Below are 20,213 nucleotides of genomic sequence, written 5' to 3'. Positions count from 1 at the left end.
ACATACAAAAGACTTGTTGGTTTCTCTCAATCGACTAGATTCTTAGTAGAGCATGATGAGACGTAACTACAAGATATCGACACTAGAGCCACTAGAATCAAACTACCACCAAAGCTAGCTAAGAACAAATAATAGTTTGACTTGTGTGCTACCACCAAAAAAACACTTGTTGTATATTCATTCTTATGAAATAATTCTTGATCATTCTATCATACATATGACACGTCCATCACTCAACCTTCAGAAGCAAAAGAGCTAGAGAGCAGACGTAGGATAATGTTGAAAACGTTGATAATCTGCATCTTCCATTTTACTTACAATAGCATATTTGTACTTCTAAAAGCTACTTTATTTCGTTTTACAATTGAACCACAGTGACACGGTTCCTGAGTTACTCAATGAAAGAGAGAGTATGATGATGGATGGTGACAGAAAACAACAAAAGCTATATCCAAATATGGATAAATCAAGCTCTTAAGTGCGTGGGGTGAAGAACAAGAACACGCAAAGGACCAAAGCAGAGAAAGAGAGATCATCATCCATCATCATCCATCATCATCCATCATCATCCATCATCATCTCTCGGCTATAAAAACAGAGAAGGGGTTCACAACTCAAGATATATCACTACACGAAACAGAGCAAGAGTGCCAAAAGATTACAATAACAAAATAAACTTTATTATACTCTTATCAAAAACCAAAAATGGGGATCTTAGCATTCAAGTGGGCAGCCGAAGGGGAAGGCAACAACAAACTGACGCTTATGATGAACAGAGACAATTATGTAAGCAGGCAAGTTTCATTCGATCGTTTCTTGTCTTTCTTGGTTTTTTCTTGAATTTGTGACTCGACCGTACGTTATATAAAACAATGTTGATGACTTTATTAACAATACAGGGTCATAAGTGGTGCGTCTTGGAACAGCCATATCTTGAGTGGTCGGTGCGAATATAACAATGGAACGTGGTTTGCTATTTCTAAACGAGGACGAGTCGCGTTTCTCATGAGTGTAACGTTGATTGTTGACGACTTTGAACCAGACAGCGGCTGCGAGTTGTACCCTGTTAAATTCTTGGAGGTTTCATCTTTTTTAATTTTATTTTTATATATCTTTGCTTTTCATATTTTGATATCTTAATTTGCTCTGTGGATTTATTTGTTTTGATCGCAGAGCAATCTGAGTCCTCAAGAGTTTGCCGAGCAAATGGTACAACGTGACGGAACAAGACAATGCGGGTGGTCCTATAGCCTTATAGTCGCAGACATGAACTCGAACTCAATGGTTCATATCAGGAAGCCCGACAAAAGTCAGCCGAATTTTATGATACAAACTGTTCCGTTTGGTGTGCACACACTTTCTCCTTTTGAAGGTCTCGATTCCATGACCGAACCCAAGGTAATTACAAGTGTCTTATCTTGCTGTAATTAACTACATGACATTCCTTGTTTTGTCATAATCTAGCTCTTTCCAACCCTCTTTTTTTTGTAGGATGTGCACCTGAAACACCGTTTTACTCAGATGATTAGTGGCTTGGGAAACAATCCACAACCACAGCTTGAAGCGTTTGCTAGGAGATCTATGTGTAGTCCTGGGGAAGGAACGATGTTTACGGACAGAATGATTATCCATGCTGTCTCCGAAGTAAGCAAATTTTTGATCTAATGTTTTGTAATGAGGCCATCCTCTCGTACCCATCATTGATCTCTTTCTTTTCATTTCGAATCAGGGATTGCATCTCCATGGAACAACAAGTACTACAGCGTTACTGGTGAAACACTCTAAGGAAGTGATAGTCTTTGAGAGGTTCAGGAACAATAATTCTGTATGGAACGAGCACGAATTCCATTTCTACCACTCGGAGTAGAGAAGAGAGAGTTGCAAAGAAACACTGAGCTAGCAGCATCCAAATATAATTAATAAATAATGTTGTTGATGCTGTATATAATAATAGATCTCTTCTCTCTAATTAAAAACATTATGATGCTTAATAATAAATAAATAAATTGTTTGTTTTCTATAAATTAAACTTTCCTATATGGTAACTTGAAAGTTCACCTTATATGTATTTTCCATCTATATAATTCTTGAGTTATAGTTTCTCTTTCTCTTTACTTTTAACTTAATTTATGTATATTTTAATTCCGGTGATAAAACCTAGCCATAGTTATGATGATTGCAGACAATTTGGCTCGGTCATAGTCTTTTAATTTGTAAACCCTGATCAAGCTATTCTTCAAGAACCGTTTAAAGTTATTAAGAGATCAGGAAAAAGCAAGAACGTTCTTGATGTTAACATGAAGATATTAAGTAAGGAAAAAAATCAAGAACGTAATAGATATAGAAATTAAGGAAAGGCATTTAGCATGACAATTATATAACAAGACAAAGAAAAAAAAGGCATGATGTGAAGAAATTGTTTTGTTTTGAAATTCTTAAGTCTTAATTGCTGATAAAGAGATTACTATTTTCCAAAATTATTACTTTGATAAATTAACATAATTAGTTTCACACAAATCACCAAAATTATAAGCAAAATGTAATATTAGTATGGAGCCTCAAAAAAGAACATGTGGCACCCTTTTTTACACTTTTGTATGAAAATGATCAAGTTTTACGTATGAATACAAATCTTCTAACGTGTGTCACAAGAAATCTCTTTTTTCTCTTTTCTTTTGTTGGTATTCACTTAATATCTATCATCTATGTTTGATCAGATTACCAAAGCAAATTAAGACCAAATATTAGTTGGCATTGAGTCTTAAACTTGTGTGTGCCACTAAAAAACCACCTTTGTTATACTTTTAGAATATTAAAAGTATTTCTAACGTGTTGTTCCACATACACATGCACTCCTTTTTACTCAGTAAAAAATAAAAGCTACAGTCAAAGTTGAAAAATGTTGAAACAATGTATCTTCCAACTTAGTACTATATCACGTTTACAGCTATTCGATCTTCGACATCTTCGAAAGAGTGTTTCTGTGATTATCGATATGAGAATTGTGTGTGTGCGTAGTAAATAGACTCTTCGACATGTGTGTTGAAAGGTTATTTATAATGTTACATTGACACAAAACACAAAAACGAAACATGTGTATGATGTAAACCATGTTATTACTTATTACTGTTTATTTCTATTTTTTCTCTTATACTGTACACTTTTCCGATTAAACAATTTAAGCTTTATTTAATTTTTCCATATTTCGCTTAATTTCTCAACTCAAGATTTGAAACATATAAAAATCAATCAACAATAATTAATAACATAAACAACCAAAATGGCCCTAGTTTCACTTTCTCTCAAATTAGTATAAAAGGTAATTCCAAATTGTTGCACATACACGCATATGAACAACCACCAAAGCTAGCTTAGCTAAGACCAAAGATTAGTTTTGGATCATTTGAGTTCTTAAACTTCCATTTTATATATTGACCAAAGTTATAAACAAATTGGAATATTAGTATGGAGCCACACCAAAAAAAACTTTTTAAATTTTGGTATGAAAGTGATCAAGTTTTGTGTATGCAAATATTTAACGTGTGTCACAAGAAATCTCTTTTATCTTTCTTATTATGTTAAGTCTCAATGTTTCCACAATGTATACCTAGTGTCTCTTTGATAAAAGAAGGTCACATATAACCACTAGACACAGATTACAAAAGATAATTTAGACCAAATACTAGTTCGATTTTTGAGTCTTAAACTTATGTGCCACTATAGACCACCTTTGTATATTTTTAGAATAGATAACATATTTCTAAATAGATCCACATACACAAGACTCCTCCTAACTCAATCAACACTATAGCCACTAGAATCAAACTACCACCAAAGCTAGCTAAGAACAAATAATAGTTTGACTTGTGTGCTACCAAAGAATCCACTTGTTGTATATTCATTCTTAGTATAGTAAATGAAATAATCATCGATCATTCTATCATACATATGACACGTCTCCATCACTCAAACTTCAGAAGCAAAAGAGCTAGAGACCAGAAGTGGAATAATGTTGAAAACGTTGATACTCTGCATCTTCCATTTTACTTACAATAGCATATTTGTACTTCTAAAAGCTACTTTATTTCGCTTTATGATTGAACCACAGAGACACGGTTCCTGAGTTACTCAATGTGGGGAGAGAGTATGGTGATGGATGGTGATAGAAAACAACAAAAGCTATATCCGAATATGGATAAATCAAGCTCTTAAGTGCGTGGGGGTGAAGGATAAGAACACGCAAAGGAAAAAAGCAGAGAAAGAGAGATCATCATCCACCATCATCATCTCTCGGCTATAAAAACAGAGAAGACGTTTCACAAATCACAACTCAAGATATTACACGAACAGAGCAAGAGTGCCAAAAGATTACAATAGCAAAATAAACTTATAATACTCTTTCAAATAGCAAAAATGGGGATCGTAGCATTCGAGTGGGCAGCGGAAGGGGAAGGCAACAACAAACTGACTCTTATGATGAACAGAGAAAATTATGTAAAAAGGCAAGTTTCATTCGATGGTTTCATTTCTTGGTTTTCTTGAATTTTTGAATCGACCGTACGTACGTTAATAACGTTTTATGACTTTAATTTTTATAATGTTCTGTCTGAATGAACAACAGGGTCATAAGTGGTGCGTCTTGGAAAGGCCATATATTGAGTGGCCGGTGCGAATATAACAATGGAACGTGGTTTGCGATATCTATGCGAGGCCGAGTCGCGTTTCTCATGAGTCGAACGTTGTTGGTCGACCACTTTGTTCCAGACGGCGGCTGCGAGTTGTACCCCGTTGAGTTCTTGGAGGTTTCATTTTGTATTTTTATTTTTTATTATAATCTTTGTTGCATTATTTGATATTATTAATTTGATCACAAGATTTCTTTGTTTTTGATCGCAGAGCGATCTGAGTCCACAGGGTTTTGCCGACAAGATGGTACATCGTGACGGGGGAAGACAAGAAGGGTGGTCCTATAGCCTTATAGTCGCAGATATGAATTCGAACTCAATGTTTCATGTCTGGAAACCTTACAAACATCAGCCAAATCATAGCTCTTTCTTGATACAACCTGTTCATTTTGGTGTGCACACACTTTCTCCTTTGGACGGTCTGGATTCCAAGACCTCTAGGGTAATCAAGTTATTACATTTTTCTTGCTGTAACGTAACTAACTACATGGCATTCCTTGTTTTGTCAATATATATCTAGATCTTTCAAACCTTCTTTTATGTGTGTGTAGGATGTGAAACTGAGAGACCATTTTACTCAGATGATTAGTGGTTTGGGAAACAAACCAAAACCACAGCTTGAAGAGTTTGCTAGGAACTTTATGTGTAAAGGAACGATGTTTATGGACAATATGATTCACCATCCTGTCTCCAAAGTAAGCAATTTTTGATCTAATGTTTGTAATGAGGCCATCCTCTCGTAGTCTCGTACCCATCATTGATCTCTTTATATCGTTTCATTTCTTCAGGGAAAGCAACTCCATGGAACAACAAGTACGACAGCGTTGCTGGTGAAACACTCTAAGGAAGTGATAGTCTTTGAGAGGTTCAGGAACAATAATTCTGTATGGGACGAGCACGACTTCAGTTTCTACCACCTGGAGTAGAGAAGAGAGAGTTACAAAGAAACATTGAGCAGCATCCAAATATAATTAATAAATAATGTTGTTGATGCTGTATATAATAGATCTCTTCTCTATAATTAACCCAGTCTATAATTAAAAACATTATGATGCTTAATTAATAATAAATAAATTGATTGTTTGTTTTCTAAAACTTTCCTATGGTAACTTGAAAGTCCACCTTATATTTTCCATCTTTACTATTCTTCTTGAGCTATAGTTTCTCTTCGATCCTCCCTTTACTTTCAACTTTTAATTTACGTATATCTCAAATTCCAGTGACAAAACCTAGCCATAGTTATGATGAATGCAGACAATTTGGCTCGCGCCGTTATAGTCTTTTGTAAACCCTGATCAAGCTATTCTTTAAGAACGGTTAAAAGTTTATTCAGAAATCAATAACGTAATAGATATAGAGAGAATATATAGAAATTAAGGAAAAGCATGCACACTACCATTTATCATGACAACTATAACAAGACAAAGAAGTAAAGCCATGAGGCGAAGAGATTGTTTTGTTTTGAAATTCTTCTTAAGTGTTAACGGCTGATAATCCAAAATTGTCAGTTTCATAAATTAACATAATTAGTTTCACACAACTCACCAAAGTTATAAGCAAAATGTAATATTAGTATGGAGCCTCAAAAAAGAACATGTGGCACCCTTTTTAACACTTTTGTATGAAAATGATCAAGTTTTACGTATGAATACAAATCTCCTAACGTGTGTCACAAGAAATCTCTTTTTTCTCTTTTCTTTTGTTGGTATACACTTAATATCTATGTTTCATCAGAACTAAAGCAAATAAGACCAAATATTAGTTGGCATTGAGTCTTAAACTTGTGTGTGCCACTATAAAACCACCTTTGTTATACTTTTAGAATAGTAAAAGTATTTCTAACGTGTTGTTCCACATACAAATGCACTCCTTTTTACTCAGTAAAAAAAATCTAGAGTAAAAGTGGAACAATTTGAGATATGTTGAAACAATGTATCTTCCATTTTACTTACTATAGCAAGTTTACAGCTATTAGAAACCACTTTTTTCTCAACATTTTGTCCCAAGCCATCTCGGTACTCAATCTGACTAGATTCTTACATACAAAAGACTTGTTGGTTCTCTCAATCGACTAGATTCTTAGTAGAGCATGATGAGACGTAACTACAAGATATCGACTATAAAAACAGAGAGGGTATTCACAACTCAAAATCACTACAAGATATCACAAATAGATTCAATAGCAAGCAAAAAACAAAAACAAAAATGGGGGCTGTGGCATTCCAATGGGGAGAGGAATACAACAAACTGACGCTGTTGATGAACCGAGACAACTGGGAATCCAGGCAAGTTTTAGATTCAATCATAGTGTTTTAAAGTTGTTCGTGTAGATGAATGTTTTCTTGACGATGTTTGCTTTTTTCATTTGTATGAATGAATGATTTAAAAGAGTCATAAAACCAGCGGGTTGGCTGTGGAATGACAAAATATTGCGAGGTTGGTCTACATACAACAGAGGGACATGGTTTGGTATTTCTAAGCGAGGCCGAGTCGCTTTTCTTGTGGATGCAATCCCTTTTAACAGAGCTGCCGGCTTCGAGTGTCATACTCTTGAGTTCTTGAGGGTTTTGATTCATGATCTTGTCTTTTTTTCGTTTTCCTTTGCTTAAACTATTTTGGCTTCTCCTCACGGGAATGGCTTTTGAATTACGTACAGAGCAACTTGAGTCCAAAGGACTTTGCAAAGTCAGTGGCTGGACATTCTCAATGTAATCATGGGAAAGCCTATCACCTAATTGTGGCGGACATAAAGTCAAACTCAATGTATTATATCTGCAAAGAGACTCCAGAAAGTGTTGTCCATACAGGTGCTGTTGCTCCTGGTGTTCATACCTTAACGATGGCCGGACTCGATCGCATTGCTTATTACAAGGTAATTTGATAGAAAACAAGTTCTTGTAACAGTTATATACCTTTTCGTATAAAATGTAAAACTCTAAACTATAATCAAAACTCTCTTTCTTGGTATAATAATGCAGGATACACATCTATGGCTCTCTTTTTATGAGATGATTAAACAAGGACTACCACCATCAATGAAGGAACTTGCTTCGAAGTTTATGTATAGCCAAGTCAAATTGAGCGACGAAGTTCCACTGAGCGCTAATTTCGTCGACATAAATGTAAGAAAACGAATAACACAAGAACTAGGACATCATTGTTTTATAATTCTCATCATGACATGCGCATCATATATTCTCTTCGGAATCAGGCTGATAACGAACGATATGGAACAACAAGTACGACAGCTTTGGTGGTGAAACCCGATAAGGAAGTGATGTTCTATGAGAGGTACAAGGCGGCGAATAGTGATGAATGGAAGGAGCGCAACTTCGAATTCACCATCACTTACGACTAAGTCACAATGAGTCACCACTTCACAGCATCACATAGTACTATTAGATATAATAAGTAATCATGTTGATGAAACTCATATCTCTCCTTGATCACATTATGCTTTAAATAAATGAAAAATAAATAAATTGTTGGTTTTCTGAAACTTTTTGTTTTTTCTTTGGCAAATTATTAAAGTTATATGATTTCAATAATGTATCTTTTTGTAATCATTTTAAAATAGGAGCTTCGACTTTGTTCCAGAAAATTTATTACTTATTTTTTTATTAATTTAAAATTAGTTCTTAATATTATTATATTACGTTTTAATACTCCAAAAATTTGATACTCGTGTCATCACAAAGAAACAGAGCGTAACAACCACTCATAAAATGACACGTATCCAATCTCCCAAAAAAGCGAAATGTCTATTTACGTAATTTCGCAAAATAGTTCATGGGTCTCCCGTCGTCTTGTTCCCTTCTCCTCCTTGCTCCGTCGAACTCTTAAAGGATTTAATCTCTCTCCTCCGCCCATCTCTCTCTCTCTCTCTCGTCGTCTTTGTTCTATAAGATTCTCTCTTCCACCACACTTCTCTCACCCTCAATAATCTCCTTGTGTAGTTTTCTTCACCAGTTTCTGTTATATTGAAACCCTAAATTTCTCAAAATCCCATTCTTGACTAAGAGAGAAACACACAAAAAAAATTCAAATGGATGGTGGTGTGAGAAGCAAAGTATCCACCAGCGACGGTGGTGGTGGAGGAGGAGGAGGATCTGTAACTGTCGAATCAATGGAGATTAAGCCTTCTCCTCAACCTCAGCCTGCCGCGATTCTAAGTTCAAACGCGCCTCCTCCGTTCCTGAGCAAGACCTATGACATGGTTGATGATCCCTCTACAGATTCGATTGTGTCGTGGGGTGCTGATAACAATAGTTTTATCGTTTGGGATCCGCCGTTGTTCGCTAGAGATCTTCTTCCTAAGAACTTTAAGCATAATAATTTCTCCAGCTTCGTCAGGCAGCTTAATACCTATGTAAGCTTTTTCTCCCTTTCCCTTCACTTTCAGTAGTAGCACGGTTATGAACTAGGTTTTGTTGATGTTGTTGCCATGGCCTTACTTATGTTTCTGCAATGGCTTTTCTTGATGCTAATAACTTACTGAGCAGGGGAGTTTTTATTTAGCTTGTTGAACAATAGTTTTAGCCGGTAGAAGAGATTGTTAGCTATCTTTAGTATGTCTTTCTAGAGACTGATGCCTTGTGATTGTTTAGCTTAGAACCTCACGGTTTTCGGAATATGAAAAGATGATATACTGCAAATCAGGTTAGCATATTTTCATGGAATGCGGATTCCTGGTGTGATAATGGTATAAATAAGGGAGTTGATAAAGCTTACACTCACACTACATATAGTGTTAGGGGAGATACATATAACTGAATGAAGTCACTTTCCTGGCCTGAGTGTTACTGATTGGATTAGTCATTAGTGTTTCAACTTGTAGATGTGAAAGTTTGAAACTAAGATAGTAATGAACCTTCCTGAATTTTCTCAGCAATATAAACATGAAGAAAGAAGAAAATGGAAAAAGAGAGCAAGTTTCATGTTGATCATGACCTGAGTGCAAGGTTATCGACTCTCTGTATAACTATGTATCATCTTGTTGTAACTTCTGAATGAGTCAAGTTTAATGGAGAATTTTTAGGTCCTGGAGTTAGAAACTAGATCATAACTAGATATATGGGTGTTCAATGTTGCGATATCTGTGCTGTTACTAGACTATTTGTATGACTTTACATTTTTGTCTAGCATGTCAGTTGCGGTAATCATAGATTTTCTCTGTACAGTTGCACTTGGATTTAATAGTTTCTGGTCATATAGGCTGGATGGAGGTTCTATTGCCTATATAAACAGATTTACATAAGGTCTTGGCGAGTAGAACTTGTACTGCATAATGTTTAGAGCAGAATGCTAATATAGCTGCAAGATGGTGAATGCTTGATTTCTCTGCAGACAGTTCCTATTTGCTACATTTGTGAATATTATTAGTCCTTAGTGTCCTTGTAACACATGTTGGGGCGCTATTTCAAAGAGTACTTCACCCTTTGTTAGTTTATAACATGCAGACTCTGACATAAAGATTGGTATTTGATAGAGACCTTACACTCTTCTTAGTTTTCAATGATACCTATTGGATATTTTTATTTTTCCTCTGGTTTGGGTGGTGGATAAGACCCATAATAGGAACATGAATTTAGCTGTTTTCTTGATTCTTCTGTTCACTATATTAGATTAAACCGCCTTTGGTCTGTTTCATTTACTTGACTTCTGATTGAAAATTGCTCTGGAGCATGTGCCAACTAATAAGTTATGGCTGTTTGAATCTGTGAATAGTTGGCAGTTAGATTTTGTGTCGTGTTGAAGTCTTTCTCCTTTGTTTCGGTGGAATCCATTTTCATTCCATTTTGCATGCCTTTCCTTAAAACAGGGTTTCCGAAAGGTTGACCCAGATAGATGGGAATTTGCGAATGAAGGTTTTTTAAGAGGTCAGAAGCACTTGCTAAAATCAATTACCAGGCGAAAACCTGCCCAGGGACATGGACAAGGACATCAACAATCTCAGCACTCGAATGGACAGAACGCATCTGTTAGTGCATGTGTTGAAGTTGGCAAATTTGGTCTCGAAGAAGAAGTAGAGAGGCTTAAAAGAGATAAGAATGTCCTTATGCAAGAACTCGTCAGATTAAGACAGCAACAACAGTCCACTGATAACCAACTTCAAACGATGGTTCAGCGTCTCCAGGGCATGGAGAATCGGCAACAACAATTAATGTCGTTCCTTGCAAAGGCAGTACAAAGCCCTCATTTTCTATCTCAATTCTTACAACAGCAGAATCAGCAAAACGAGAGTAGTAGGCGCATCAGTGATACAAATAAGAAGCGGAGATTCAAGCGAGATGGCATTGTCGGTAATAATGCTTCTGCTTCTCCTGATGGACAGATAGTGAAGTATCAACCTCCAATGCATGAGCAAGCGAAAGCAATGTTTAAACAGCTTATGAAGATGGAACCTTACAAAACTGGCGATGATGGTTTCCTTCTAGGTAATGGTACTTCTACTACCGAGGGAACAGAGATGGAGACTTCATTGAACCACACATCGGGTATAACTCTTCAGGAAATGCCAACAGCTTCTGAGATACAGACACCATCACCAATGGGAACAACTCCTATAAATGTTTCAGCATCACCAGAAGCAACAGAGAACTGTATACCTTCACCTGATGGTCTAATTCTTCCCGAATTCACTCATATGTTACCGGAAATTAACGCAGAGAAGCTTCCAGAGGATTTAATGGAACCAAACATGGGAGATTCTAGTCCTTTCTTTGACCCAGATCTGTCTATCGATGATTTGAACTTTGACATCGACGACTTTTCAATGGATCCTGATATAGAACCTGTTGACTACACTTTATTGGAAGACTTATTGTCAAGCACGGTCTCAGACAATATGGATTTTACACCAGTGGACAATGAGACAGAGCAGAAACAAAATGGATGGGACAAAACTGAACATATGGATAATCTGACTCAACAGATGGGTCTCCTCTCGCCTGAAACCATAGACCCCTCAAGGTAATTTAAGAGTAACTTTTAGTAGTAATCTATCAAACAAACTCTAATGACCTTAAAATATTTGCTTAGTTATTTATTATATGCTTACTTCACTCAGGCAAAATCCATGATTTTGGGAGTTTTAAAAGTCTTTTGAAGTGGTAAACACAGTCTGAGAGCAGCTTATTCATTTCATGCACCGATCATTTTTCGTTTTTCTTTTTTCCAAACTTGTATAACATTACTGCTTTCCAATCAATACAAGGATCTGTGTCTTGTTTCAACCTCTTGTTAAATTTTTCGCCTATTTGTTGTCTTTTTGGTTTTGCCATCATTACAGTAATGAAAAAAAATATATATACTAAGCTGAGTGAACTTTGGTGTAAACTAAACCTAACTATTTCAAATAAAAAGAAATTTCGGGTTTTAATTTTTTTTAATAAAAGGTTGATTGTTTAATTTATGAGTCCAATTAAAATTTGATTCGTTCTTATTTTTCTGAAAAAATTCAAAACTTGACTCGAACAGAACCAAGTTTGAATAAAACTCCGGTTCTTACTTTGGATTTGTTTTTCTCAATCCTGAAACCAAAGTCAAGACTACTACTGCTATCTGTTTTTCACAAAAGGATGATGAAGAAGCTCTTCCACATCGCCTCTCTTCCTCCAATCCTTCTCCAAACATCTCCCAACAAAGTTTTTAAATTCCGGCGAACCACTCGCCGGAATCTCCACTTTCTCACTGCAACAAATCGCACAAACCAAAGCCGCCCAATCCGGTTTATCACCAGCTTGGGTCAATGGATATCTTCCAAGGTAACACTCAAGAACCACAACTCCTAATGACCAAACATCTCCTGCAAATCCAACTTCACCAAAACCCCATTTCTCTGGATCCACACGTTCAGGACTCATATAAGCACATGTCCCATTCGATCCATAGTCTCCTCCTGCTACAATCCTGCTCGCACCAAAATCCGCAATCTTCACATCTCCTTTCTCGTTAATAAGGAGATTTGAAGGCTTTATGTCTCCGTGAACTATTCTCATATCTTGCAAATAACGTAACCCTTGGAGGATTCTGTAAGCGAGATTCGATATCATTGGCTCGGAGAAAACTTGTTTAGCAAGCAACGCGTCGTGGAGAGATCCTTTCTCCATTAGCTCCATCACGAAACAGAGATCGGATGCATTAACAAAAACCGCATAGCATTTAACGACGAAACTCGATTCGATACGTTTGAGGATGTTGGCTTCAACGGCAGTTGTTCTCATCGTCGTGGTGGTAAGATTTGACCGGAGGACTTTCAAAGCATAGAGCTTTTTGGTTCTCCGGTGACAAGTTTTGTAGACAGTTCCTCCGCTACCGTGTCCTACAACGGCGAGTTTTTCCAGGTCGTTTAAGGTTTCAACCGGAGATGAATCAGGGCTAGATAATGACGAAAATGACGAGTGAGATGAGATGGAGAAGGCAGTGCTGCGGTGGTAAAGTGGTGGCGGAATAGAGAGTGTTAGTGGTTCTTGGTGACGTCGCTCTCTAACAAGTGTCATCTAACTAGGTTATTGCACTTTGTGTGTGGTTCAAGTCCTAGGTTACATTAAAAAGGATATGACACGTGGCGAATGTGAACACTTGTATGACACTTGTCACAGCCAGTTTTAACAAACTTAAGCATTTTGTGGTTTTCAGGTGGTGGTGATCAATTTGCTTCTGATAAAAATAGGTAACAAGTTTTGGGATTTAACCATACATATAGAAAGAACCTTTTGTTTTTAGTTGTGAAGATGATAAATAACCTATTTTTTTCTTGAAATTAACAAATTAAAAAGTACTAAACTCAGGAACAATGTTTGAGACTTTGAGCTTCAAGGCAATAGCATCAAACTTAAATATTGTCCTTGATAATAATCATCAAAATAAACATAAAAAGTGAAAGTTGATTATTTAGATTTCTTGAGAACATTGATATCGATAAGTACTCAAATCGTATTTTAGCGTTGTTAAATAATGATTTTATCACTTGTACACAGATATTAACACCATTGAAATAAGCTAATGTTATCCCTTTAAAACAGAGTCAACGTTGTAGTGGCATTTGTTACGAACACCATCGACCTCAACAAAGCTTCACGACCATTTCTGAATTTGCTTACTTGAACTTCATCTAGGCAGCTGAATGATGCTTGATTTCGTCACAGCTACACCTTCTTTCTTTAGAAAGTTACCTAATCACAGCAGCATGTCTTAGCGATAATGAAACACGAAAAACACACACAAGAAAAACGCAGATTCATATAAAATCGTCTCATCATATCGATATGTCATGACCTAGAGAATGGCCAATAGATGAAGTTTTTGAATCAATGGGATGATCACTGCTATTAACACACGATTCAAAGAAAAACAAACGGCTTTATACTTAAGTATTCAAGAACCATTTGAGCTAAACATTCAATTAATTTCAAGATCGATCTGAACAGTTGTAGAATTAGTCGGACATGAAACAGTTTACTACGAAAACCGGATTCAAGAAGACGAAGAAGAAACTAACCTCTTCTAGATATAAGATGGATTCGAGAACGAGGACCTTCGAACATCCAACTATCTTCTTCCAAAGATTTAACCTCTTTGTCAAGCTCAGCCATCAAATCAGCTTTCAAAACTAAACCATGACAACAACAAAAAAAAAAGCCAAATCTATTAGATGATGATCCTTCTACAACAAACACTTGACATCAAGGGTTCTTGATCTACTCATATATCCCATTTTTGACTAAGTAGCAATACTAATCATCTAAAGAAGTCACAGTCGAATCAGCATATCAACATCACCCAAAAAAACAACATAAATTAGCATGTTTTCAAAGTTTTGTAACCTTAAACAATGGAGATTTGACACCAATCTTACATAAAACCTCCCAATTCCTCGCAAAAGTGAAACAAATTACTAAAATCAAAGAACCCTAAAACAATAGAGATGTGACAATTCAAATGTCTGATTACTGAGAAATTTCATCACCGATTCTTACATGAAACCCTAATTTTGCCGAAATCATGAAAATGGGGGAAAAGAGTAATGAACTGACCACGCATAGCTTCGTCTTTTCGATCTTGCATAGAGGGAATATCCGGTGGAAAATGGAAATCGTCTAGACCAGCGGCTGCGCCGCTACTTCCACCTCCACCAGCTACGGCGGTCGTCGATACCAAAGAATGAGCCGGAGATGCGCCGTTCATCACTGAGCGCGAAATCAAATCGGGAAATGTCCAGTTCTGAGAAATTTGAGATCAACGACGGAGCCGTAACAATCTTAAACCGACATTTTAATTCGATGACTTACCATGTAAACCGAATTTAACCAAATAAACCGAAAGAAAAACTCGGGCTAAAGCCCAACAGAGGCCCATTTGATCAAAAGGAGTGTATCTGAAACAGCTCTGGCATTGCGTTAGTTTCTCAAGTCTTCTGTATTTGGACAATGGAGAACTTGGGACTTGTAGTAGTAACTAAAGAATAAACATAACCCACAAATTCAACTTTTATTTTCTCTCTTGACTTGTGAACTTTTTCTTATTCATATGATCGATCACTTCATGGAGGACATTGAATCAGTTAGCACAGAATGTGAAAATCTAAAACAGCAATAGCATTAAGGCCCTGATTCTGAATAATCATTACAATTCAACTAAAAAGCAATACTGATTTAGTAAATAAATATCAGAGTTCATAGACCTTCAAAGAAACGCAAATGGTCATCGAATGTCTCAGCATGCCTTATCTTAGTGATCGACCCATCTTCTTCAACCTGCGAAAACAAACAACACAAATTTAAGAAAATAAGTTAAATTTGTGACAATTTCTCTCGGGATCTTGATTGTTTTTCGATTTCCCCAGAAAACAAGAACAAGAAAGTGTGTTTGTACCCAGTATTCCGGAGGACGCATCTTGAGATTGTAAGTGGAGGCCATGCTCATACAATATGCACCAGCGTCATGAACCACAAGACCAGCTCCCTGCAATGAATCCATTAAGCTCATTAGATTCCACATTACTTGACCTGCCAAACAGAATCAGATCCTTAACATACCTGTGGAGGAGTGGGAAGCTCTCTGTCTTTGCCCAAGAAGTCAGCAGATTCACAAACAGGACCAACTACGTCGAATTTGGTAACCTCTGCTTCAGGCGGTGTAGGAGAGACCAACTCAATGTGCTTTTGCGTTAAGAAACAAGAACAAGAGGATGATTAGCTATAATTCCAAGGAACCAAAATCTGCATATTGCATACGCTGTTGTGAAAAGTACATCGGTTTTTACCTGATAAGCATCATAAAGACTGGGACGGATAAGCTCAGCCATACTTCCATCAATCACTATGAAGTTTTTAGTTCCATTTGTTTTCACACCAGTTACATGGTTGACGAAACAGCACGTGTTTGCAATTAGCGACCTCCCTGGCTCGATTATCAAATTCAGGTCTCGTGAAAGAACAAGCTCCCTTACCTGAAACCCATCAAGGATTATAAAGATTCTACCAATTACAATACTTTTGAGAACAGATGAAGGAAACATTTTTGAGATGTTGCTCTTACAGTGTTGATGAGATCCATAGGTGTAGGTAGGATAGCACCAGCATGGTAATAGTCTATCCCTAAACCACCACCAATGTTCAAGTAACTGACTTCAAAACCTTGACGCCGGATCTCATCGATGTATTCCACCATGAGAACTGCAGCATCTCTGAATATATCCACCTGGAATAAACAAAGCATACACAAATATGTAGAGCTCAAGAGTCAGATATCTAAGAGACAGAGCAAAATCGAACATCGGAAACATTAAACAGAGAGCAATCCATATTCATCTGATTAAATCAAAACACAGCTTTAAGCAACTATAATCGGAGTTACCTTTGTAATGGTAGAGCCTAGATGGCAATGAGCTCCAACAAGCTTCAGCTCCTTGGGGTGTGCCTTCACCTCATCCAGAAACCATTGAAGCTTCTCGTTCCTGATACCAAACTTTGAGTTCTTGTTCCCAGTAGCTACATATGGATGCACCTGAACAATGTAACAAAACAAAAAAACTCACTAATATCCAAGCTGAGCAGACCAATTACGTTAAGACATGATGCTAAAAAAAGGTAATTTTAACCATACCTGAGGATCAACATCAGGATTGATACGCAGCAGTACATTGACCTGCTTGCCAGAAATTCTTGAAGCTTCCACAATGTTATTCAAGTCAAACTCACTATCGACATTTACGAAAACACCTTCTTGAGCAGCTAGAACTAAATCTTCCAACAACTTCCCATTTCCATTAAAAATGCACCTATACAACAAGAAATAGTCAGCAACAAGCACATCAGGGTTATACAAAATCATAAGATTCATATTTCTGATTCCATCAACAAGTCAAACACTTTATTATTGGGATAAACTCAATTCCAAGTTGCATACACCTACCTACTGGTTAAAGAATCTAAGCTCTCTAACTCGGAGACAAGGGCAAATGGGTTAAAGATTCTTACTTTGTAGGATCGAAACCAGCACGAAGAGCAAGTCTGAGCTCATTTCCACTAACGAGCACAGCACCACAGCCTAAACTCCTCAAATGCTCCAAAATCTTGAGATTATTATTAGCTTTGATAGCGTAACCAATGACAGATCTCACTCCTTCCAATGCCTCTTTATACGCCTCTAGGTTTCTCGTGATCTGAGGTTTACTGTATAAGTAAAAAGGTCTTCTCTCGACTGACTCCATAATGTCGTGAACCTTAGTTCCTTCGCAATAGAGGAACCCATCTGATGATTTCTTGAAACAGTGATCGAACGACGACGACGACGACGGCGCAGAAGTGAGGGTTTTGGTGGAGTTTTGGGAAACAGCGGCTTTGACGGAGAAGCGTTTGAGTGGCTTCGAGGTCGATTTAAGAGACAAAACTGGGATTCTGGAGCGTGTGGTTTGGTTCAATTGGTATTGATTTAGTGTTCCACGGAGATATGAAGGTTTTGAGAGAAATTGAGTAGCTTCCGCCATTGCTGAGGTGTGTGGAGTGCGACTGAAGACGACGACTCGGGTGTGTTGTTTTGTCGTTGCAAAATTGGGCCTTTTATTGGACTTTTATAGGCCCAATAAGATTTAAATAAGAGAGCCTAACCTAAGGATGAAATGGATTACACTTTATTAAAACTTTCGTATGATGAATTATCTTTAGGCATGTACTCGAGTACAAACTCTAGCCTTTGTATAAACTTTACCTGGACGACACAAGTAACCTTTGTCGGGAGCACAATGAGCATCATCTGAACAAACACAGAGTCCTTCCAATGCACATCCTTCTTTCACAATCGTCACGTTTCCTTTTAAACCTAGAATTTGATTAGTCCATGCGGTCGAAAACAACCCTAAAGAATCGAATCTCTCTTTCACTTTCAAAAACGTGTTCGCGTTCTTGTACTTGTAAATCACGCCATTGAACGCTATGTTCCTATTCTTCCCCCAGTGCGGCAACGCGTTGTACTTGAATATCGCCATTTGTTCGATCTCTTCGATGAAATCCTCGTATAGACGCGGTGCCAAGGGATCATCTTTGCTTCGGTAGTAAGTTAGGTCAAAATCTAAAGCTTTTTCTTCTTTCCCAAGGAAAGCAGTAGAGTACGTGACATACCGGATGAGAATGCCGTTGCTGCGCTCAAGGACGCAGAGAGCTTTTGGTTCAATCTTTACTAGTGCTTTGATGTCATTGATGAAGCTTTTGACAAATGTGAGTGGAACACTGAATGTTGTTTGGTGAAAGAACTCGCCTTTTACCCGTGGATCCCATGGACAAGATGTGTTCAGTCCGTCTTGGTGACTGTCAAGACATGTACCGGACGACATCATACGGTTTTGCCTTCCTATTACCGGATAGCCTGTGAATGTCGTACCTGCCCGTGAAAATTACAAGTGAAGAATTGTAAAGCCTTATATATATATGGAAACAGTAAGACAGATTCATAAGTAAGTGAAGAAAATATTTTTTTGTACCATTATTAGTCAGACCGTATGAGAGTGCAAACAAAAACGATGTTATTCCCTCTGCACTCACACACGTCTTAGTTGCATCTCCTGATGACTCTTCACTCTCCTCTTTATAATGTCATAAACGTAGATAAATGTATAAGAAACATATTATAACTATGCAAATTATATATATTTGTATTGTTTAGTAGTTATCTTGAGAAATAAAGAATTAACCTAATGATCTGATGATGGCTAACGTTGCCGAGAGTTGTGAACGGAATGGGAAAAATTCGAACAAGCCATTGCCTGAAGTGTTGAGCGGGACTCGATCGTCCATTCGATACACCACTTTGCCTTGGCTCGGTAGCCATAAGAAATCTGCAAACTCATGCTTTTCCCCAAACGTCACTGCTTGATCTTCAAAATCCGAATCGTTTTGCATAACGTACGTTAACGATCTCTTGAACATAGGTTGCAACTCGAAGGTTACTTGAGAGACAACACCAAGAACGCCTAGAGAAACTTTGGCCGCACGGAACTCCTCAGGGTCTTTAGTCTCGCTAAGAACCCTGACCTTTACGTAGCCATCAGACGCCAAACCGGGACTAACCATTCTTATCTCGCTCACGTAATCATGAACCGCACTTCCTTTACCCCACAGCGAGCTTCCATGAGCACCGGTCCCCATTAGTCCTCCAACGGTGAGTCCCCACCAATACGGTGCATATGGCAAAGCCAGCTCTAACTTAGCCGCTTCTTCGATCAGCTGCCTTAGTGTTACGCCGCTCTCAACCGTCAAAGTTTTGGCGTACCGATTGGTTCTGACAACGTTGTTTAAGAACTTGGTGCTTATGAGAACCCCATCCTTTCCGTCAGTGCAGGCAAGCTTCGGGATGCTGTGGGAGTAACGAGTCACGACCCGCATCTTTTGGCCGGCCTTAGTTGCTGCAGCCACGATAGAGATTAGCTCAGCCTCAGTCTTAGGGTACTCCACCTTTGCCGCTTCACATGTAGAACGGTCAGGGAAGGCTCCATATGAGTTCGTCACAGAGCACATGGAGTTGCCTGAGTCACACTTGACCGGATCATCCGGTGGAGTTGGGGAAGCAAATGTGAGAAAGCAAAAGAAAAATATCAAACTTAGCCAAAATACCATTTCGTAAGAAACTTTTGAAAAACAAATTGCAACAGAAGTGTTTCCTCAGTCTCATTCATATACTACTTACATGTTCAACATAGTATATCATCAATATATATTCAACCTTACCACAAACATATATAATCAAACATATTTTTGATTTGCGAATCATATGTTTATGGTAACACATTTTAGTAATGTTGACTAAGCAAACATGGACAAATCATATTAACATAGGATCCATTATCATAAATATATATATATTACTACTCTTGCATTTTTTATGCATGCAATCATTTTGTGGACAAAGAAATTGATAGTCGATACTAGCTTATTGCAGACTCGCATAATTGTATTCATCCCATATCATGCAGCTATAAAAGCAAGAGATATTGGTTTGTGCTTGTCAATTCCTACTGATCAAGTGTTTCTA

At 37.5% G+C, this 20,213-nt stretch overlaps 8 protein-coding genes across 8 annotated transcripts; 4 read left to right on the top strand and 4 right to left on the bottom strand.

Annotated features, from left to right (window-relative positions):
• Nucleotides 1-680: 680 nt before the first annotated feature.
• Nucleotides 681-2,043, top strand: LOC17897991. Its single transcript, XM_006303219.2, has 5 exons — nucleotides 681-794; nucleotides 900-1,080; nucleotides 1,174-1,398; nucleotides 1,492-1,644; nucleotides 1,730-2,043. The coding sequence occupies exons 1-5, from the start codon at nucleotides 706-708 to the stop codon at nucleotides 1,865-1,867; spliced, it is 786 nt and encodes a 261-aa protein (XP_006303281.1). The 5' UTR covers nucleotides 681-705; the 3' UTR covers nucleotides 1,868-2,043.
• Nucleotides 2,044-4,413: 2,370 nt separating this feature from the next.
• Nucleotides 4,414-5,611, top strand: LOC17898587. The gene is made up of 5 exons (XM_006304507.1): nucleotides 4,414-4,502; nucleotides 4,622-4,802; nucleotides 4,897-5,127; nucleotides 5,237-5,380; nucleotides 5,474-5,611. The coding sequence occupies exons 1-5, from the start codon at nucleotides 4,414-4,416 to the stop codon at nucleotides 5,609-5,611; spliced, it is 783 nt and encodes a 260-aa protein (XP_006304569.1).
• A 1,279-nt stretch (nucleotides 5,612-6,890) lies between these two features.
• Nucleotides 6,891-8,052, top strand: LOC17899659 (transport and Golgi organization protein 2 homolog). Its single transcript, XM_006306187.2, has 5 exons — nucleotides 6,891-6,970; nucleotides 7,075-7,249; nucleotides 7,342-7,557; nucleotides 7,664-7,807; nucleotides 7,897-8,052. The coding sequence occupies exons 1-5, from the start codon at nucleotides 6,891-6,893 to the stop codon at nucleotides 8,041-8,043; spliced, it is 762 nt and encodes a 253-aa protein (XP_006306249.1). The 3' UTR covers nucleotides 8,044-8,052.
• A 467-nt stretch (nucleotides 8,053-8,519) lies between these two features.
• On the top strand, nucleotides 8,520-11,953 carry LOC17900593 (heat stress transcription factor A-1d). The gene is made up of 3 exons (XM_006307272.2): nucleotides 8,520-9,054; nucleotides 10,507-11,657; nucleotides 11,755-11,953. The coding sequence occupies exons 1-3, from the start codon at nucleotides 8,731-8,733 to the stop codon at nucleotides 11,765-11,767; spliced, it is 1,488 nt and encodes a 495-aa protein (XP_006307334.1). The 5' UTR covers nucleotides 8,520-8,730; the 3' UTR covers nucleotides 11,768-11,953.
• Nucleotides 11,954-12,104: 151 nt separating this feature from the next.
• Nucleotides 12,105-13,472, bottom strand: LOC17898349 (mitogen-activated protein kinase kinase 10). Its single transcript, XM_006306044.2, has one exon. The coding sequence runs from the start codon at nucleotides 13,184-13,186 to the stop codon at nucleotides 12,245-12,247; it is 942 nt and encodes a 313-aa protein (XP_006306106.1). The 5' UTR covers nucleotides 13,187-13,472; the 3' UTR covers nucleotides 12,105-12,244.
• An 87-nt stretch (nucleotides 13,473-13,559) lies between these two features.
• On the bottom strand, nucleotides 13,560-15,097 carry LOC17897615 (protein SAMBA). The gene is made up of 4 exons (XM_023788672.1): nucleotides 14,978-15,097; nucleotides 14,723-14,875; nucleotides 14,188-14,298; nucleotides 13,560-13,861 (listed from the first exon to the last, which is right to left on the bottom strand). The coding sequence occupies exons 1-4, from the start codon at nucleotides 15,042-15,044 to the stop codon at nucleotides 13,797-13,799; spliced, it is 396 nt and encodes a 131-aa protein (XP_023644440.1). The 5' UTR covers nucleotides 15,045-15,097; the 3' UTR covers nucleotides 13,560-13,796.
• Nucleotides 15,098-15,262: 165 nt separating this feature from the next.
• LOC17896703 (diaminopimelate decarboxylase 2, chloroplastic) lies at nucleotides 15,263-17,706 on the bottom strand. Its single transcript, XM_006303924.2, has 8 exons — nucleotides 17,168-17,706; nucleotides 16,794-16,968; nucleotides 16,545-16,694; nucleotides 16,227-16,388; nucleotides 15,952-16,137; nucleotides 15,725-15,847; nucleotides 15,561-15,650; nucleotides 15,263-15,442 (listed from the first exon to the last, which is right to left on the bottom strand). Exons 1-8 carry the CDS (start codon nucleotides 17,674-17,676, stop codon nucleotides 15,362-15,364), a joined length of 1,476 nt encoding a protein of 491 aa, XP_006303986.1. The 5' UTR covers nucleotides 17,677-17,706; the 3' UTR covers nucleotides 15,263-15,361.
• Nucleotides 17,707-17,850: 144 nt separating this feature from the next.
• Nucleotides 17,851-19,798, bottom strand: LOC17898641 (probable L-gulonolactone oxidase 1). The gene is made up of 3 exons (XM_006305949.1): nucleotides 18,877-19,798; nucleotides 18,667-18,768; nucleotides 17,851-18,566 (listed from the first exon to the last, which is right to left on the bottom strand). Exons 1-3 carry the CDS (start codon nucleotides 19,796-19,798, stop codon nucleotides 17,851-17,853), a joined length of 1,740 nt encoding a protein of 579 aa, XP_006306011.1.
• Between the last annotated feature and the right edge of the window lie 415 nt (nucleotides 19,799-20,213).

The sequence above is a fragment of the Capsella rubella genome, unplaced genomic scaffold (assembly GCF_000375325.1).
Source record: "Capsella rubella cultivar Monte Gargano unplaced genomic scaffold, Caprub1_0 scaffold_1, whole genome shotgun sequence".
Classification (NCBI taxonomy): Eukaryota; Viridiplantae; Streptophyta; class Magnoliopsida; order Brassicales; family Brassicaceae; genus Capsella; species Capsella rubella.
This window is presented reverse-complemented; position numbering and strand designations above follow the sequence as displayed.

Bases quoted from the DNA above. Each gene is read 5' to 3' on its own strand.
- LOC17900593 (XM_006307272.2), top strand. From the start codon at position 8,731: ATGGATGGTGGTGTGAGAAGCAAAGTATCCACCAGCGACGGTGGTGGT. The intron at 9,055-10,506 runs GTAAGCTTTTTC...TCCTTAAAACAG, and splicing joins TCAGGCAGCTTAATACCTAT to GGTTTCCGAAAGGTTGACCC.
- LOC17899659 (XM_006306187.2), top strand. From the start codon at position 6,891: ATGGGGGCTGTGGCATTCCAATGGGGAGAGGAATACAACAAACTGACG. The intron at 7,250-7,341 runs GTTTTGATTCAT...AATTACGTACAG, and splicing joins ATACTCTTGAGTTCTTGAGG to AGCAACTTGAGTCCAAAGGA. The intron at 7,558-7,663 runs GTAATTTGATAG...ATAATAATGCAG, and splicing joins ATCGCATTGCTTATTACAAG to GATACACATCTATGGCTCTC.
- LOC17898587 (XM_006304507.1), top strand. From the start codon at position 4,414: ATGGGGATCGTAGCATTCGAGTGGGCAGCGGAAGGGGAAGGCAACAAC. The intron at 5,128-5,236 runs GTAATCAAGTTA...ATGTGTGTGTAG, and splicing joins TGGATTCCAAGACCTCTAGG to GATGTGAAACTGAGAGACCA. The intron at 5,381-5,473 runs GTAAGCAATTTT...TCATTTCTTCAG, and splicing joins TTCACCATCCTGTCTCCAAA to GGAAAGCAACTCCATGGAAC.
- LOC17896703 (XM_006303924.2), bottom strand. From the start codon at position 17,676: ATGGCGGAAGCTACTCAATTTCTCTCAAAACCTTCATATCTCCGTGGA. The intron at 16,969-17,167 runs GTAAGAATCTTT...CTTGTTGTATAG, and splicing joins GCTGGTTTCGATCCTACAAA to GTGCATTTTTAATGGAAATG. The intron at 16,695-16,793 runs GTATGGTTAAAA...TACATTGTTCAG, and splicing joins ATCCTGATGTTGATCCTCAG to GTGCATCCATATGTAGCTAC.
- LOC17897991 (XM_006303219.2), top strand. From the start codon at position 706: ATGGGGATCTTAGCATTCAAGTGGGCAGCCGAAGGGGAAGGCAACAAC. The intron at 795-899 runs GCAAGTTTCATT...TTAACAATACAG, and splicing joins AGAGACAATTATGTAAGCAG to GGTCATAAGTGGTGCGTCTT. The intron at 1,399-1,491 runs GTAATTACAAGT...TTTTTTTTGTAG, and splicing joins ATTCCATGACCGAACCCAAG to GATGTGCACCTGAAACACCG.
- LOC17898349 (XM_006306044.2), bottom strand. From the start codon at position 13,186: ATGACACTTGTTAGAGAGCGACGTCACCAAGAACCACTAACACTCTCT.
- LOC17898641 (XM_006305949.1), bottom strand. From the start codon at position 19,798: ATGGTATTTTGGCTAAGTTTGATATTTTTCTTTTGCTTTCTCACATTT. The intron at 18,769-18,876 runs GTTAATTCTTTA...GACATTATAAAG, and splicing joins AGCCATCATCAGATCATTAG to AGGAGAGTGAAGAGTCATCA. The intron at 18,567-18,666 runs GTACAAAAAAAT...TTTCACGGGCAG, and splicing joins ATACGGTCTGACTAATAATG to GTACGACATTCACAGGCTAT.
- LOC17897615 (XM_023788672.1), bottom strand. From the start codon at position 15,044: ATGGGCCTCTGTTGGGCTTTAGCCCGAGTTTTTCTTTCGGTTTATTTG. The intron at 14,299-14,722 runs GTCAGTTCATTA...GTCATGGTTTAG, and splicing joins AAAAGACGAAGCTATGCGTG to TTTTGAAAGCTGATTTGATG. The intron at 13,862-14,187 runs GTTAGTTTCTTC...TGCTGTGATTAG, and splicing joins CCATCTTATATCTAGAAGAG to GTAACTTTCTAAAGAAAGAA.